Source organism: Pempheris klunzingeri, chromosome 18 (assembly GCF_042242105.1).
Source record: "Pempheris klunzingeri isolate RE-2024b chromosome 18, fPemKlu1.hap1, whole genome shotgun sequence".
Classification (NCBI taxonomy): Eukaryota; Metazoa; Chordata; class Actinopteri; order Acropomatiformes; family Pempheridae; genus Pempheris; species Pempheris klunzingeri.
In genome coordinates this window covers 13,596,496-13,615,320 of record NC_092029.1, presented here as the reverse complement: position 1 = coordinate 13,615,320, position 18,825 = coordinate 13,596,496, and the positions used below count along the sequence as shown (strand labels likewise).

The window sequence follows — 18,825 nt, the reverse complement described above, 5'->3', positions numbered from 1 at the left end:
GAAATATGGACTTTTTATACTCATGGAGTGGGTGGGTTTATGCATTTGCTTGGTTGGAAGTGGCCATGCATGAATTAGACCTTCTTGTTCCCCTGTTTTCTTCCATTGTCCAGAGTCAACAGCGATCTGTCCCCCACAGTCGGAAGCACCTGTCTCTGTTGCAGTGGACAAAGGAGGATGACCACCTGTTGTGTTTGACTGCACAGGGTTAACACAAGGTTAACTCATTCATAAATCTCCATCGCTTCACTCTGAGCGACCCCTTTGAGGCAGCGCGTTCTGTCAAAGGCGTTTTTTTTTAAATTATTTTGCATAAACTGATAAAGCAGAAAAGAAGGTGCTGATCATGCCTGTCAATGGAGACGGATAACATTAAAGATTAACTAAAAGTTAAGTTAAAGCGATTTGCCCTGTTGGTTGATCAATGGCCTCTTTTACAGAGAAATCCCCTCTTGTAAGCCAACACACATATCTTGTGAGATGGAGGAAAAACACTGATCTTACTGACTTATTCCGATATCAATCACACTTTGGCAACATACACGCCTTACAAAATCTTTACTTCTGGTTTTCGCTTAACATACTGACACAGGTCTCTGGATTCATTCTGAGGTTAACAAGAAATCATGGCAGCAAGCAGGACTTTGACTTTTTTTCTTCTTTTTCTCTATTCAGTGTGTTTGTAGCAACAGGGGAACTGCTTTGCATATAATACAGACTCAGGTTAATGTGGTTATAACATGCAGTGGGTTAAATTGCTTTTATTTATAGCCCAATCGCGCTATCATTGGCAATAACGGATGTTCCCCTTATATCTCACCTCAGCTAAAATCTACTATCACGGTCCCTCAACTTAATAATAGTAGTCCAAAGGGGATCCCAACGCGACAAAACAATACACAAGCAATAATAAGGACGCTTTTAAATACAGAGATCACAGGGGACAGCTTCCTGCCTGTTTGTCTCATTCAGCTGTCATTAGTCGGGGCCAGGATAATAGTCTCTGCTCTGTCCTGGCCTGTGTGTGATGTGGTGGAGGGTCAGTCCAACCTGGCCCCTCAGATGTCCTCAGACAACAGGATGTTATTGAGGATCCAGCTACGGAAATTACAGCACACACGGAAGACGGATGTGATTGGCGCTCAAATTATAGGAAATGCTAAACACGTTTGTCATCATGCATATACATGCATAGCACGTTTGCTCACTCGTGTGCAGTCGGTTCATGTTTGAGGGTGTGCCAGTTTCATTGATGCCCTGGTTAAGGCAAAACACAGTGACTAACATCACAAGTTAACCACTGACAAAAGAGCAACCATTAATTTCTACTCAAACAAGCCCGGTGTTGTCCAGGCGTGACTTCATTTCTGTGTGTTTCAGGTTGACAGCGATGCCACATCTAATAAGGCACTGTCAGCATCTATCAGACACACAGTCACGAGTTCTTTCAGCAAAAAAAAAAAAAAAAAACACATGATAAGAGCGACAATAAGACCAAGTCAGTCACCCTGAGGAGAAGGGAAGCTAGTCATTGTTTATACTGATCATGTTGAAAAGGGAAAGAGAGCACTCAGGTTACCTAAAGCCAACTTGGTGAAAGAGCAGAGGATAAAAGGACAGTTTTACAAAAACAAAACTTTCAGGTGTAGATTTGCTTCAGCATGCAACACGGCATACTTACACTAACAGTAACCCAATGGCAAAAGTAACTCCAGTGAAAAGAAAGGCTGATGTCACTGTCTGAGAAATAGATCTTTATCTTTCAGTCAAAGCAACTTGTGTCTCTGACACGGTGTTTTGCTCCTCGTCAAACTTGTCAGTGCACTCTTTCCCTCCACACTCCTATCTCAATTCTTGCCAAAGTCTGATAGTCACATTCATAGACAGAGACACTCTCACCAAAGACATCTGCAAAGACTTTCTTGTCTTAATTAGTTAGGCAAGAGCGAGCTAAGTCGGGGAACAAAGCTGAGATGTAATGACACTTTGACCTCAGTTGGAGAGGTGGTTTGTGATCACTGAGGTTAAGTCGGCACTGACCGGAGAAATAGGGCTGAAAAACAGGCGTTTCTCCTTGTCATTATACAAACACACACACCACCAATGTGTGTCCGTCATCTCCGCACATCTCCTCTCTTCATGTCCTTTTCTCTGTTTTGTCTTTGAACCTCACTTGCTTTGTTTTCTGGGCTTGTCTGGAATAAAAGAAGAGGAGGAGGGAGCAGGAGAGAAAATGAACGTATCGCTTGCGTGCAGACGGATATTACCCTTTTAAAAGCAAAACAAATATGTGTGTGTGCATGCCCTGTAATTTTGCTGTTGACATGTGCACTTACAGTGGGGAGGTGGGACCCCGGTAATGACTGGGGCAGGTAACACTGGAGACAGGTGGAGGACAGTGCTGTCTGACTGGTCCTGAAATAGAGAGAGTGTGTGTCTTCGCGTGAGTGTGTTAGAGTGTCAGACACAGACTGAGATGTGCAGACAGACACTGTGGCACCTGGTGATGTCACTGATGTTGTCACTGAGTGGCTGTAAAGTTCCCCTTTTATAATGGACACCATTCCTTAGCGGTCCCCTCAAACCATTTAAACACACTGTTTTGTACTGTTGTGCTCTTGCTCAATGAGGGCATTACGATATTTGCACGGGGCTGTCATCAACACAGTCTGTGAATGCAGCGAGTATATCTTCAAGGAACAGTTTGACATTTTGTGAAATATGCCTGAGAGGTCGATGAGAAGAGTGATACCGCCCTCATATGTGTCCATTAAATATGAAGCTACAGCCACGTGACAGCTAGCTTTGCTTAGCATAGGACTGGAAGCAGGGGGAAAGAGCAAGCCTGGCTCTGTCCTCAGTTTCAAAAATCAGCCTAACAGCACATCTTAAGCATATAAATTGTCAGTAGCAAAACCACAAGTTGCTGTTTTGCACATTTCTGTTTTTGTACAGATTAAAAAATTAGATAAAGTGAACTCATCAACTTTAAAGATGCTGTAAGATGGATTCTTAACCATTTGCCAGAGCCAGTGCTTCCTCTCTTTTTACTAATCTGGGCTATATTAACTGTACAGATAATGCGAGTAATATCAATCATTTTATGCAAGTATTGGAAAGAAAGTAAAAAGTGTACTTTCCAAAATTTCAGACTGTGGATTTACACATACATCAAGGAGACAGTTGGCTTAGTTTAGGACTGGAAGTATGCGGCGGAAACAGCTCTGTCCAAAGCTCACTATTTGTTACATATTCACATATGAATCCAAATGGGTTTGGACATAGCCATGCTAGCTCCGCTCTCAGTCTTTATTCGAAGCTCATTATCTCCTATCACAATATTGATCAACTAATGGTAGAACAGAACATGAATAAGTGTATTGTCCATAATTATATTTAAGGATCTTAAGTGAACTTAAGTCCAGAGTGAACTTTTCACCCTGTCTGATGCTGATGCTTTTGTCCATGAAAACACTTGCATCCTCTCTAACCACCATGTTTGATGCAGCGATACTGCTTTGCTGAACAGGTTTCACCGCTTGATGAAGATTATTTAAAGGCTATGAAAGGACGCACACAGGAAGGAATGTGCATGCATGAATACACATACACACAGGCATGTTGCATCAGCTCATACAGGGGTCACAGTCAGCCTCTCTGTGTGCCTTCATTTGGGAAGTCAGGGAGGAAGTTGTGTGTGTGTGTGCGTGTGTGTGTGTGTGTGAGAGAGAGAGAGTTGGGGGAAACTCTACCCCGTGCCACAGTGTGACAGCACAGATCAGGTTCACCTCTGTTTGTTCAGTGGCCATCCAGAAATATGGCAGGAATCTGAGAACAGCGAGCTACCCAAGGCTGACTGAGCTGAATCGGCTAGCTGCTCCTGAGAGACACACACAAACGGACAGCAACACAGACAACCAGATATACTATGTATACACACACATTCTCAAAGGAAGGAATTCATTAAATTCTTTAGGGTATGTCACCGAATCATCTTAGCCTCTGCAGGACATGCAAAAGAGTGTGGCAGTGAGTGAGTGTGTAGGGGTGTATTTGTGTGCGTCCTTCCTGGATCTCACTGCTGCTCATTATTATAGTCTGCCTTAGTAATCAAGAGGAAGACAAAACAATGTGAGGAGCCTTTTAATACAGTAAGGTGTGGCTCCTGGGGGTCTGACACTTCCTCAGCTGCATAACCACCCACCTTAAGAAGTCAGTTAATCTGGTCTTCAGCAGGAAAATCTTTTTGTTTTTTAACCAACAAGACGTTTTCAGGTGACTGTAATGCTGCGACTCACATTTATTTGAGAATAGTTGAGTTGCTAAAAGTACAAATAATACATGTGTTTTAAGAGCGAGATTTTAAGAGATGAGTCTCCGCTGTATGTATTACTGAAAGTCAGTTGAAAGGAATGCCAGACGTTTTACATCAGTATTAGTAATCTGTTGAGAATGGGCGATAAACAGGGCTGATGGAACTGAAAGCAAGTGTGGGAAAAAGGAAACACTTCACTCGAGACCAAATACCCAGAAAGGATGTTTTTCTTTTAACAGAATGACATCAAGGGTCAAAACCAGTAGGTTGAGTTCTCAGGACAGCCTGGTGGTTCTGATCGGCAACCAATCCAATTTGAGTGCATGTTTTTTTTTACATGAGGATGTGTTTTCTTTTATGCTTATAGATTATTAATTGAAATAAACTTTAATATTCACTGGCACGTTGCACATGCAACAGATACAGTATGTGTAGCTGTGTGAGGATACATTTCATTCGCCAAAACCAGTCACAGCCTCGACTGGGAAGGGGTCAGATTCATCGTCCAGGAGTCAGTGAACAGCCAGAGAAAGATCGGAGAAAGAGGCTAATGACAATCTTTGTTATGACAGAAGTATAATACGTCATTTATCTGTTATGTGATGACAAATTGTGTATCTCCATGACAAAGGAGAAAGCTTGATCCACTATGGAAACATCCTCTTTCCAATAAACATTTACTTTGAATGAATTGCATGGTTGTCACATTCTTGCCATTCTTGTGAACTGCTTACATGAGAATAATAAAAATAAGCAGCAATCACACGTGTGGTTATTGTGACACAGAAAATATTATTCCAAAGACATAATGTGTTTTTTGTCCCCAGCTATGGTCATTAGAACTACAACAGGGTTAGTCTCATTCATTTGATCCAGATCGAACTTTGTAAATCATTGTAGCGACAGAAATGACACATGACAAATGACTAGACTGTTTCAGTTACACTGCAGACACCTCAGCCTGACACCAGGACAGCCCATTAGTTGTATGATGAATACATTTCTTCCCTGTCGCTTTTAGACTCTGTACAACTCATCCTCACACAGCACACTTCAAACTACGCTCTACCAATACTAATGATCAATCAAAGAGGTTAATCCCTGATTTAGATTTTTCTAATTTAAAATGTGAAGAGGTAAACTATAAAAAATGTAAATCTAAGGTGACTGAATTTTGACATTTACTTGAAATAGATTACCATCATACCGGTTGGATATTTAAATGCAAATCTTATCTGGGTCACCTGTAAATACTGTCTGTGCAGGTGAACTCCAATCTTGGATTGTTCTTGGATTGTTCGCAGTCGCCAGTGTTTATCTGTTATTATCTGTCATTCACAGGTGAGAGATATCTACTCTGTGGGTCAGCTGAGTACAATGATAGTGTTTTCTCCTCATCTCTGTGGGTGGTTTTGTCAGGATTTGAGAAGACATCTGTTATGAAACGCGGTAGCATTCCTCTTACCCTTGAAACCACAATAATAACCCTTGGCCTGTCAACGGGAGATCATCCACCAGTTGAGGGGAGATGGTTGGTGGACTAGGTGGGTGGTGGCTCTGGTGCAGTGTTGACGTCCATTCACATTCACACCTGAAATGGAAAACAGGAGGGAAAAGAAGATGGAGGAAGACAAATTACATCTTTGTTGTCCTGTTCAAAACATATTAAGTTCATATAGTTCCTGTCATGTCAATAAAGCATATCTGATCACTGTCAAAAGAGGGAAGAAATGCATGTGCCTATGAGTGATTTCTCAGCCACAAGCTGAATAGAGTGCTGGGTAATGTGCAGGAAAAGGAAATCACTTAAAGTAACATAAAATGGACGGGGAGGCTGACAAGCTTGACAGGCTGATAACAGCACAGCATGGCAGGGAAAAAGTGAGGGTGATGTGTGAGAGTAGGGGCTGCCACAACAAGACAGTTCTGATAGAATGCCAAACATTTCTCCTTAAGTCAACCATAAAACTTTAGGAAAGGCAGAAGTGGAGGCTGCGTCAAACATTTCAGCTGTAAGGGGTTATAAAACGGGCTCTGTCTCGGCCATTTCTGCCAAACATCATTGTCCTTATTCTCGGGGGAAGCGACAGGGAAGGAGTGGTCGCTGCGAGAAATGACCCTAGGCAGGCACAGACTCAAGCATGGAAATTACAGGGCTTAGGATACCTGCGTCATTTGCAGTGGCCCCAAAGGCGCGTTGAGTCTGTGTTCAAGCTCTGTATTAAAATTTATTGACATCTACCGTTGACTGACTAAAATGTAAATTCACTTTCCTAATAAATTATTGTTAAAGCATCACTCACTAGCCTGAACATACGGACTGGACTATATCTTGGGTAGAAGCTCCATCGAGAAACCTGTTGACTGTTTGGTCTGTGGTCTGATCATTCAAAACCACAGAGACATCAACTCTATTTAAGAAAATAAATACATAAATGTAGTTTTTAAAGGTTGTGAGCGCACACAGCAACCCATTTTCACCATATAAACACCTCATGTGAATGCCCCGTGTTGCCCGGCACCTTTCTTTTCTGTCACTTCCTACAATGCTGAAAACACATTCATGTATCACAGTATTTGCCATTGTCAGTCAGTGAGCTTGTTCCTCTTGTCCTACACACAGGCAAATTACACTTCCTTACAATTCTTTTTGGGCAGTCATTAGCCTCCATAAGGCTGCTCATCATCCTGTCACTCTAAGAATGTCATGTCAAATATCAGGCAGTCCAAGCCAACAACCAACTAACCACATACATGCCCACGCTCCAAAACATCCACCCACACAGTGAGTTCTGAGTGCAGTCTTTGGCCTCTACACGGCTCATGTCCATGAGATGTTCATGTTGTCATTATGCGAATTACTCACACAGTATGTGTGAGTAATTGATGTAGTAGGACGGCTCAGATAGAGAGGCAGCACAGAGGAAGAGGAGGAGCTGGAGGAGAAGCAAGCTGAATGGAAGGTGATGAATGAGATGACTAAAGGCATAGAGACAGAATGAAACAGCGAGAGAGAAGTGGATTTTAAATTACACGGTGGCTCATGTCAGCAGCTGTAATTAGTAGCTTGGTCAGGTGTGATGAGTTGGACAGGAAGCATGAAAAGGACAAAACACAGCAGAAACGAAGGAGAGTCTGTGAGGAACAGAATCCACTTGACACAGGGCAATGCAATATGAACTTCCCCGCAGTGGGCAAAGTGATTGAGAGCGGTGTGCATGGCAAATATGAAGAATAGAATCAAACTCACAGATATGGCATACAAGGCTGTTGTTCACTGTATGTCGCGTGTCAAGCGTGTGGATAACGAGTCTAAAAATTCTGGCAATTCTTAAGCTGGCTGGCAGCCTGCCAAGTCAAATGTTGCCTTTGGAAAAAAGTACAAGGGGAGAGCAGAACAGGGTGAAAGCCAGGCTACAGATAAACTTACAGCATCAACACATTGTGGATCTCAGCACCACTGAGCAGTACAGAAGGACAGCTGGACATAAGTCTCCTGAAAGGGAAAACACAGGATGAGGCTGTTCCTGTGTGCGCCAGAAAACACTGTGTTCACAGCATTCCATTCATTCATGTGTATTTTAAGTGATGCCGCGGTTTCATGCGGCAGCATCCTGCACTTCTCAGTAGCTAGGGCTGGAATACCTATTTTCAGGATATACTATGATAAGCACAAATACAATAAGGACCGTTTTAAATATGCACATAATGCCAAATTAATTCATTTGAATACGCGTTGACCCAAACACCTCAGGAAGTAAGAAAATAAGAACAAAAGAGCAGAGAAATCAGAAAAAAATACCAGGTGACAAAAGTTCTTATTAAATCCACAGTCAATAATCTACGAGTTTTCTTGGCATTTGTTTGTTTAAGCAAATGTATGTTCTTATTATTGACAATTTCAACCAGAGCTGCAACAATATTAGAAAGAGAATTAATTAGCAAGTATTTTGATAATTAATAATTTATGCCATTTTCAAGCAAAAGAGGCCAAACATTTGATAGTCCAAGGATGTAAAATGTAAGAATTCACTGCTTTTCTTGGTCTTGAATATTTTGGGTATCTGGCTCTAGGATATCATGATATTTTATCAACCAAACTATTCATTGAGAAAATAACTGGCCTGTTTTTGCTGTCATCTGTGCTCTATTTGTTGACTGAAAAGTTCTCCTTTTTGTGGCCAATTACATATTTCAAGATTTCTACTCTCTGAGGCTCAACATTAGCAAGTATCTGTATTGATGAGTCAAGTGGATATATTTCAATCTGCAGCTGTGATGAAGAGCTGGATATTGAATCTGAAGTGTCACTTTACTAACTGCATTAAAGTCATTTTAAATTGATCAAAATTGACTATTTCAAGCGCTATTATGGAAGAGTCAAGATCAAGAATTGTCTGTGTGGTTTATGGTGTGACAATGTGGTGAGCTATATTTAATCCTCTATGCAAGCAAGCTCTTTCATGACATACTAAAAGCTTAAATGGAATTGATATGAACTGAACTGAACCGCATAGAAAAAAACTTTCCAGACTTTGCTTGACACTACACAAGCACACAAAATGATCTCATCTCCTCCTGGAGGTGTACTTGACTTCCGAACACAACACAGGTATGCCTTCTTCTCCTCACCCAAAGATGGAGTGGGTGACTGTCAGAAAATGAAGATGTATTTGTTGGATCCGGACATAGCTGTGTGACAGCCAGTTCACCCCCCTGGAGAAAGCCTCACGCCCCGGGGCAAGACAGTGATACACACACACACACACACACACACACAAACATGCTCCAAGGAGGAGTCATGGGGCAAAGGGGAGGAGGGGGAGGGAGCACTGGAGGAAAAGGGAGTGTATTTCTCTATCTCTCTCTCTATCTCTCTCTGTCTCAAACACACACCTTCCGTCCTCCCATGCAACAAGCAAGAGACAGTCACACAGTCGAGTGTTCAGTCGCGCAGTCACACACAGGTAGACAGGATACTGAGGTTGGGTGAGAGACTGAGAGACACAGAGAGAGAGGACAAAGGGACAGACAACAGCCACTGGTTGCTCACAGACACTCAAGCTTTCAACAAGGGCACTGACAGCCTGCCTTATGTGTGGCTCCTCTCAAGGCTTCACAGTAAGTGTGACATCTCTCTCAAATCATTTTATAGATATTAATGTATAATGGAGCTTGTGCTATCTATTCATCTATTCTATCTGTTACCAGCATGAACTGGAGTTATCTCTTTTATCTATTTACTTATTCATCAATTAATTTGTTTTTGCATGGCGACATTCTCTCGCGAAATGTAATGTCACCCTACGGTAAAGGGTGCTTTCTATACTGAACCTGTGACATGTTGTCCTGAGAACTACAGCTGTGTGCCTTTTTGACTCATGTCTTGAGTTTTAGAATATATTTTATGCTGTGTCACTGGGTTCGATGGTTTCAGAGTGAGCTGTCACACTTGTGACAGTCATTCCGTGTCAGCTGTGGTGACACACTTCAGAGAAAAATAGGGTGAAACGTCGTGCATCTCTTTCCACTTTTATTTGCATCCCTTTTTTCTCCCTCTCTGAGAATAAGTTGATATATTTTGTTATTGCAGCAAATGTGCCACCAATACACATAAATGTCAGATTACTATGTGAGTTTTGAGGGATTTCTTATTCACTAAAAACTTTTTTTTTGAAAAACATCAAAAGGGGAATGTCAGTCTTTCCATTTAGGCTTGCTAACTTAAGTGTTGTTTATATGTTATTGTGCAGAATTTAAGATTTTCATGCCCTGCAAGCTTCCCCCTAAGTTCACTTCAAGTGGGAACTTAAGTCACATGAGTGTTTACCAGATATTACCGACCACAGATGTTATCTATCACTATCTCAGAGGTAAACTGATGAGCCTGAAAAAGGAAGTTCAGAGAGGGCACATCTCAGCATTGTCTTCTAATCACAAGTCTTCTATCTCCTTCTCTTTTACTCCTCACTATTTCACTGTTTCATCCCATCAATTGGGGCACTCAACCTTTGTGACGGCTGGGGTCCCTGACAACAGTCTTCCTGAGAATGGAGGGATAGACAGTAGGCGACAGACAGAAAGGCAGAGAAAGAGAGTTTAGACCTGGCTTAGAGCCAAATCACAGTCAGTTTAGAGGAAGTCTGGTCGATTCAGTGGAAGCACTGATTTCCTTGTGAAAGTGGTCCTGCTCCGGGGCTGACGTGCACAGGAACCTCCCTTATAGCCCAAGGGTTGTGATTTGGAGAGTCACAGGATGCATGGGACAGTGGGGGCAATGGGGCAGCAAACACTAAGGTTCCACTTTGAAGTTTGTTTGTCCGGTAGTAGCAGTTGATGGGAAAGTTAGATTCTCCCCCTCTTCTCCTTCTCCTTAACATCCCCAACTTGTAGCTGCCTCCTCTGTGTCACATCTCGTACTCAAGTCTAATTTTAGCTCCATTCAAAACTTGACTTCCCCTCAGCTGTTGTTTGTATTGTCTGTGTTTTAATTGTGACATAAAAGGAAAAAGGTTAAAGGAAAAAGGTGTCTTTGGTCAACAATTAGAATTAGTCAGTCCCACGACTGGAATAATTTTTTTCCCCAGAGATGTGGAATGATGGACATTTGACAACGTGTTTCCCCACTTTATTCCTCAATCTTTTCTGTAGGCCTCCTCCTCTCAGTGCACCGCAGCTATGTTAACCTCAGAAAGGTCACCGCAAAGCTCAGGGATCATCACAGCAGCAAAGCCAGAGACGTGGGATGTAGACATGACATCATGGAGCGAAGCAGACTTTGAGGACAAGTGCACTTATATTGTGAAGGACCAACCTCTGGAAGAAGAGTCCGAAAACAACGTCAGGACACGAGCTGAGAGATCCTTACCCAGAAACCTGGCCCTGAAACGCAACTCCACAGAGGTACGCAGTGAAGCAAACCTTCCTTGTTTGCATATTACTGAAACTGTCCAAGAATGTGGCGTTTTAAAGAGTTGTTCCCATTTTTCCCCAATATATCTAAGTGGTACGCAAGCATGTACTTAAGCTGTTTATGTTTTGTGCAACTGCTGAGTCTTTACGTCACTTCAACATCCTTCCATCCACTCATCCATCCTCAGGCAGGAAGTACCTGGCATGTTGTTGTCTAATTTCAGCCTTTCCTCTTTGCTATGTATGTGTTGAGGCAAAGGCGAGGAAAGGCAAGCCCCTCAGTGCACAGCCTGAGGTCCCTATGATTAGTAGCTACCTCAGATTCCCAACCCTTTGTCCTAGCACACAATTACGCCGTAAAGCAGAGCACCAACACTGGGACCCACCTTGTGGATAACACCATAAACTATGTCCTCGATTAAGAGCTTGACAGTTACAATGATTTACAGTGGAGGCTAACTTATGTTTAACTGAATGGACAGGGGCTGGGAAATTGCAGATAGTGTGGTTAATTCATGATAAAAGATTAACCCAGTGGACTAGTCATGAAAAGGACACTTTAGATTTCCTTATGCAAGATTAGGGTCGAACCTCTGTAGATGAAAGATAGTCAGGCGAGATCAGCGGAAGTAGCCTTGGTGTCTGGAGTTAAATACCTGTACTACCACTTTGACCTTTTAATAAATTCTGTCTGCAGTCTGGTTGACACCAAAGAGCAGGATATGTTACAGTAATCTGTGACACAAGGGCACCTCATATGGAGCCATCAGACAAAGCCAATGAAAGGTAAAACTGACCAGATAGACTGGAGATAAACTCTATGGTTGAGCATGCAGCGGTTGATCCAGCTACGTACGCCAGTATTGCTCCGAGATGAAAGAGAGAATACATTACCATTGCTTTAGGGGATTTGAACACGGAGCTCAAGGTGCAATTGACTGGTCGGGGTGTGCCCATGACACCTTATCCTCACTCCCACACCCTGGAGGCTTGAGACAGAGGGGTGAGTTTCACACCTGGAGGTAGCAGAACAAGAGTAGTGGTGAAATTTTAATATGGCAGAGAAACTAAAGATAACTTGGGCGATTGGCTTATGAAATATTCAGCATGTGAAAGAACTACCACATTTAGCCACAGCCTGGCAAGATCCTCGTTTTCTCTGCGAGAGAGGAGGATTTGTCATGACAGCCGATATATTAAAATAACAGCTAATAGCTTGGTTGCTTATTTCCTTTTTTCTGGAGATAGTAATTCTCAGGGGAACAATTTTCCAGTGAATTGACCTGATCCTTTTCGTTAATCACTAAGAAACAAGCAGAGGGTGGAGAGTTGGATAACAAGGACTGTATTCCCAAGAATCTCATCCCTCTAATTATGTTTTTCAGCTCTGAGTGCATCCGGCTGCTTGCTGAGGCCTCCAATTTGTGAGCTACTCTGTAGTTTGATGATTTCATGTGGTCCTTCTTGAGCAGGTGCTTGGGGTGACCGGTAAGGAGCTGATTCCTAAGGGGACACGTTTTGGCCCTTTGGTGGGGGAAATCTACACCAACGAAATGCTGCTGAAAGATGCTGACAGGAAGTACTTCTGGAGGGTAAGTGAGCTGCATGTAAGACGTTGGATTTGTGTACCCGCATGTGAAAATCATATGTGTGTGTCTCAAAAATGTTCACATCCTGTATCTCCATCTGGAGACACCGCTGTGGCTGTGGCATGGCACGAGTTAGCAGTTGTGGTAAATTTCTGACATCCTGTGAAAGTATGACTCCATTTGCCAGTGCCAGGATATCTTTAAATACCGCTAGATCAGACTGGTTTAAATGTGCATGCACTGAGGTCACACACACACAGCTGTTTGGTTTCAGTGACGCAGCAGTTCTCCTCTATCTCCGCTTCTCTCGGCAGTGGTATCACTGCCAGTAAAGACACCATACACATGTCCGCGCTTCTCCAGACTCACAAACTCTCACACTGAGTAAGCAAGGAAGTGGCTTTGAGCCTGAGAACTGCTATATGACAAATAAGCAGCATCAGGACATCTTCCATTACACACAAGTGCTTGTGTAAATTCTACAGTTCAGAGTCAGCAACCTTGAAATCATGCAACCCCGACCAAAACTTGCAACAGTCATAACGCAGACAATCTGATGACATTATAGCCATGACTCAAGTGACAGCACAGCTTCAAAGAGCAGATAGCATAAAGAACAGTTTTAAAGACCCAAAGACGTGAGGTAACTGTTTACATGAGTTCATTTAAATAGTTTTTTTGAAGGGTCAGCAGATGCAGTGATGATGATGATATCCAATACTACCATCCAGTCATACAATGAAATCCTTGTTCAGTGCTGCTTTCGTAACTTTTGATGACTCGTGCGCCACAAATACAGGCAGTAGGGATTTCAGCTGAAAGAACATATAGTATTTACCATAAAGGCATCAGGAAATCTGTGATGTCATGGTTTCAAATTCAGCACCGGTCACAATGTTGATTTGTCAGCATCAACTGAATCATCTCCCATCTTGTTATATCTCACTCTGTAGGTCTTCTCTGAGGGGAGTTTACACCACATCCTGGATGGTTTGAATGAGGAGCGGAGCAACTGGATGCGTTACGTCAACCCAGCCTGCACTGCGGAGGAGCAGAACCTGGTTGCATGCCAGAGCGGTTTGGACATCTACTTCTACACCATCAAACCACTTCAGCCGGGCCAGGAGCTTCTGGTGTGGTACTGCCCTGAATTTGCCCAACGCTGTAACTACCCTCCACTGGGCCAACTGCCTATTGACAGTGTTGGTAAGTGTATGAGTAGTAGTAGTAGTAGTGCATTTGGGAAGGTGCAGACTGAAAGTTTTTGGACATCTGAAGTTAACAGGAACCATTCATGTGCCCACGCTTTGAGACATATCTCTAGAGTACTGTCATTGTAGCGTAAGGCTCCTAATCAAAGCGCCGGCCGACTGACGCACTCTTTGTGTGGATGTTTAAGAAGTTACTCAGTCACACCCACAGCTCTTTTGTTAAAGCAGGACACAAAGGAAGAGAGTAGAGGCCTGAAAGCAGAGAGGGTCTATCTCCAGGTATAGCCATAATACCTGAGTAAGCTGAGACCAATTTCGGGACTTTAGGCAATGTTTCAGTTTCCCTTTTTCAACTCCACATAGAAACACAGCTGGCAGCTCTTTGACACACAAAGCATTTGGCTTTCATTCACGAACACAAAGAGAGGCCGCATGCACACACCAAAATACTCATTTACACGCACGCTCACACACATGAGGCTGCCTGAGGTGCTGACAGCATTCTGGCACGACTATTTATTTGCCTCTTAAGGAGGAAGAGAGGTAGGAAGCGCTCCACTGACTACTTGAACTTCCTGACGACGCAACCCGCTGACAGATTGATCTCACCGAGTGTCGGCTGTTTGTTTGCTGAGAGCTGGCCTCTCAGGAGAGGGGGAAGGGTAACACAGGGGAGCACACAGTAGATAAGAGTTGCTCCGTGTTTGTGTGAGTTGATGTTGATTGTGTCCGAGAGTAGGTGAAATGTGCATGCATACTTCTGTATTTTGTCTTCCTCTGTTTGTCAGCTCGTGTCTATTTTGGAGTAAATCACTCTCTCCTCGTGACTTCCTTGGTGATGACCTATGTGTAGATTTTTAGTGGAAAATAAATATTATCTGTAGCTCTGCTGATGTGTTGTGACTGGTATATTTTCTACTCCATCAAGCATCCTGTCCTGCTTGTGGTGGAAAATACTTACAACTGGCCAACACTTTAATTCAAATAACATACTGTACCCGTTAACTCCATGCTATCTGTGTCCTGATCAGAAGCCTATTGTTTCATATGTGGTGTCCACTTTCATAGGGCAAGTCTGGGAGACTGACATACACACTGATAAGACACGTATGGCTATCTTCTAATCTTTAATGCTTAATAGCAACAAGATGGACTGAAAGTAAAGGTGCACAGTAATTTTAACAAGGAACTCATGTGTATGATCAAGTTAATGTCTTTGGGGTATGTGTCACTCAACTGAACGATGATACCAGTATGCCTACCGTACTGTACGTCTAAAAATGATTTTGTCTGTTTATGATGTCATTTCTCTTATTCGTTATTCATTATTTCCTTTTACTCATTTATCCCACAGAACAAACTCATGCTCAGGAGAAGACAACAACAGGAAAAAAGGGACACAGTGTCTCTGAAATCCTACGAGACGAGCCTTCCAAATCCCTGACTACCTGCCCCAGACGTCTGGACAGTCCCTTGTCTCAGACCAACCCCTCAGCAGTATTTCCCCTGTGTCCCCGTGTTGTCTACCCACTCCAGCCCCACTCAGAATCTATCCACGGCCATAGATATACAACTCTACCGTCTCTGCCATCTTGTAGCCCTCCAGCTGCCAAAAGGCCAGCTCTAAGTAGTCCTGTCCCCTCCAGTTTGCACTTCACCTTTCAGCACAGTCAAGGCCCTGTTATAGCCAAACCTTTCCAAGAGCCCTCTGTGCCCGATCGAGTTCATCCTGCTCTGAGGCATGCACCCTATCTACTGCCTCACTACTCACTTGGCCTTCTACCTCATTCACACCCATTCTACAGTGATAGACTGAAACCTCACTTAACACTCTCATCTCATTTACTGCCTTTTGACAGCTATGCACACTTCCTCCAACCTCTGACTAACAGACACAAAGGCTTGACACTTGCACTATCTAACACCAAACAAGACCTCATTCTGTCACCAACCAGTGAGCACAAAGACAACAAGGACCTCATATTCAAAAGGACAAACTACCTCAGAATCCCCTCAGATCACCTCAGAGATTTCAAACATTCTCCTCCCAACAATGTCCAAGCAGACCTCACCATACCTGCCGCATCCAGTGCCTCATCCATGGTCACCTCAGAGAGTCGCAGAGCACTGCCCTCTCTTGCATCCGGAGGATGCTCACCACCAGTGGGCATGGCTGCCTTTTCCGACTGCCCCCCTTCCAAACCCATCTCCGCCACTCAGAGCAATACTGAGGATGATGCAATGGACCTCAGGAAGACCAAACGAGGTGGGCAGACTGTTGGATACAAGACGCTGTCTTACCCCCTTACCAGGCAGAATGGAAAGATCCGGTATGATTGCAACATCTGTGGAAAGGTCTTTGGGCAGCTGTCCAACCTCAAGGTTAGTTCCTCTTCATCATATCAGTAAAGCAGGGTGAGATTAAATGCCAACCATCAGCTAAATACAGCAGGTGCAAGCTGAATCTAACACTTATCAGAATTTACCAGCTACCATTCGTGTTTGTCAGAATAAATAAATGTTCATGTCTGACATGATGTCCTCAGGTGCATCTGCGAGTGCACAGCGGAGAGCGTCCCTTCAGGTGTCAGACCTGCAATAAGAACTTCACTCAGCTGGCCCACCTGCAGAAACACTACCTGGTTCACACAGGAGAGAAGCCTCATGAATGCAAGGTATGTCCACAGCTGTTAAATCAATAGTTACATTTTGGAAAAGTTTTATACAATTCTATACAGTGAATGTGTAATTCAAGCCAGCAGTCATTTAGCCTAGCTTAGCATTAAGACTGCAAACATGGAGAAACAGCAAGCCTGGCTCTGTCCAAAGGTAGCAATATCTGCCTACCAGCACCTCTAAAGCTTACTACTTAACATGCTACATCTACTTGTTCAATCCCGACAAAAATGGCGCAAGTGTGAAAATTCAGAGTGTAACATTTGATTATGTGTTATTTATTTCTTCTTCTCTGCTGACTGCCTGACAATTACTCCTGGCTGAGAAGTAGTCCAGCACATATCCCCCATAAAACCCAAAAGTGAATGTTTTTAGTTTACAACCAAGGATATATAACATTCCATTTAATGTAAGTTGGTGTGTGATTTTGGTTCTCATTATGTTACAGTATCAAAACTGGAGGCATAAAATGATTTCTCCTTTGCTGTGTTTTCACACAGGTGTGCCATAAGCGATTCAGTAGCACCAGTAACCTGAAGACCCACCAGCGGCTACACTCAGGTGAGAGGCCGTACCAGTGCAAGCTCTGCCCAGCCCGCTTCACACAATTCGTCCACCTCAAGCTCCACAAGCGCCTCCACACCGGAGAACGACCTCATAGGTGTCCTTGCTGCCCCTGTGCTTATCTCCACCACTGCAGCCTCCAGGTGCACCTGCAAGGCTTCTGCCCTCTCTCCCCCTCGGCCTCCCACAGACACTCGCCAGAGGAGCTACACCGAGTCAACTCAGAGATTGAGAGGTTTGACATAAGCGAGGCAGCAGATCAGCTCGACGCCATGGCCACAGAGGCCGAGATGGACAACGGGAATGTTATCGACTTTATAAAGAAGATGGAGACTCATACCTCTGGTCACCAGGGAGGCGCCAGAGAGGAGACTCAGCTGAGTTTCTACAAATCAGCAAAGGAGTGTTCTGCTGTTCAGCTGCATCATGGCAGCTCTCTACCTCTACACCCAACCAGCATCAAGCTGGAGTCAGGCTGCATATCAGAGCCCTAAGACAGCCTTGCTAATCCAGCCATATAATCCTTGCAGGTCAACTCAGCAGCTGTCTGTTACTGCCCTATTTGAAGTAAAGCCTTATCTCAATCATGGATTGCCTATCCTATACTCTACAGAGGCTGTAGTGTGTGAAGAATCAAGACTTTACCAGCATGGCCTGGGACCAGTGACCTGGTTGATTTAATGTATACATCTTTGTTAATTTATTCTGTTGCTAATATTAATCTAAAATGTATAAAAACAGAGATTTGTAACATTTTCTGCTGCTTGTTTTGTATCTCTCCAACACCCTCATGGAGCAACTAAATATGTGATTATGCATAAAAAAGTTTGTCTTTATTTGTGGTTTCACTGTGTGAGACTCAGTGTCTCTGTTTGTGTGTATGCTTGTGTCCTAATTAAAGTGACAATCACTGTACAGGCATGACTCTGAAGTGTAAATGAGCTCAGCATTAAAGTAATTACACAGCGGAAACCTCAGTTGTTAGTATGTAATGTATATACTTGCCCCTGTGTGTGTAGTGCACTGTTGTAGAAATCGGTGACACAGATAAACATTCTGTCATGAGTCTTGAGATTCTCAACACCAGTAGGTGTCAACCATTCAGAACAGAAAAAACAACCCACGACTAAATTATCTTCGCTATCAGTAAGGTGTTGGAGTTAATTTTGTACGTTCACTTCATAGTGAAGTTTCAGTATCAATCAACTGACAGACAATGACACACAACTAGTGTTAGAATATTTATGACTAGTATTTCACTTACCTGAAACACAGGCTGACATTTACCGACCACATATCTTCACATCATCAAAATGCATGAATGCTGCACAGATACATAAAATTATTGTGTCGTCTTGTGGCAGAAGACCAGACATGCTCTATGACTCTCTGAGCACCAGCATTCTGTGATTCTCAGATTACAATTTAAAAAGGGTGTCAGGTGGCGTACTGTTTGAAGTGGCCATCCATGTATGAGACAACTTACAACCTACAGAACATTCATCTGATCTGATGACTGATGACACACTCCTGATCAGGTCACAGCGCGCCTACCAGC

General features: G+C 43.3%; 1 protein-coding gene across 2 annotated transcripts; it reads left to right on the top strand.

Moving 5' to 3' along the window:
• The first annotated feature begins 9,323 nt into the window (after window positions 1–9,323).
• Window positions 9,324–18,210, top strand: prdm1c (PR domain containing 1c, with ZNF domain). 2 transcript variants are annotated; one of them, XM_070849341.1, is made up of 8 exons: window positions 9,324–9,436; window positions 10,967–11,218; window positions 12,700–12,819; window positions 13,770–14,022; window positions 15,382–16,409; window positions 16,574–16,702; window positions 17,204–17,264; window positions 17,404–17,632. In XM_070849341.1, exons 1-8 carry the CDS (start codon window positions 9,410–9,412, stop codon window positions 17,511–17,513), a joined length of 1,980 nt encoding a protein of 659 aa, XP_070705442.1. In that variant the 5' UTR covers window positions 9,324–9,409; the 3' UTR covers window positions 17,514–17,632. The 2 variants fall into 2 exon arrangements, with proteins under 2 accessions (XP_070705442.1, XP_070705441.1); XM_070849340.1 differs by having other exon boundaries at window positions 17,204–18,210.
• The last annotated feature ends 615 nt before the right edge of the window (window positions 18,211–18,825 follow it).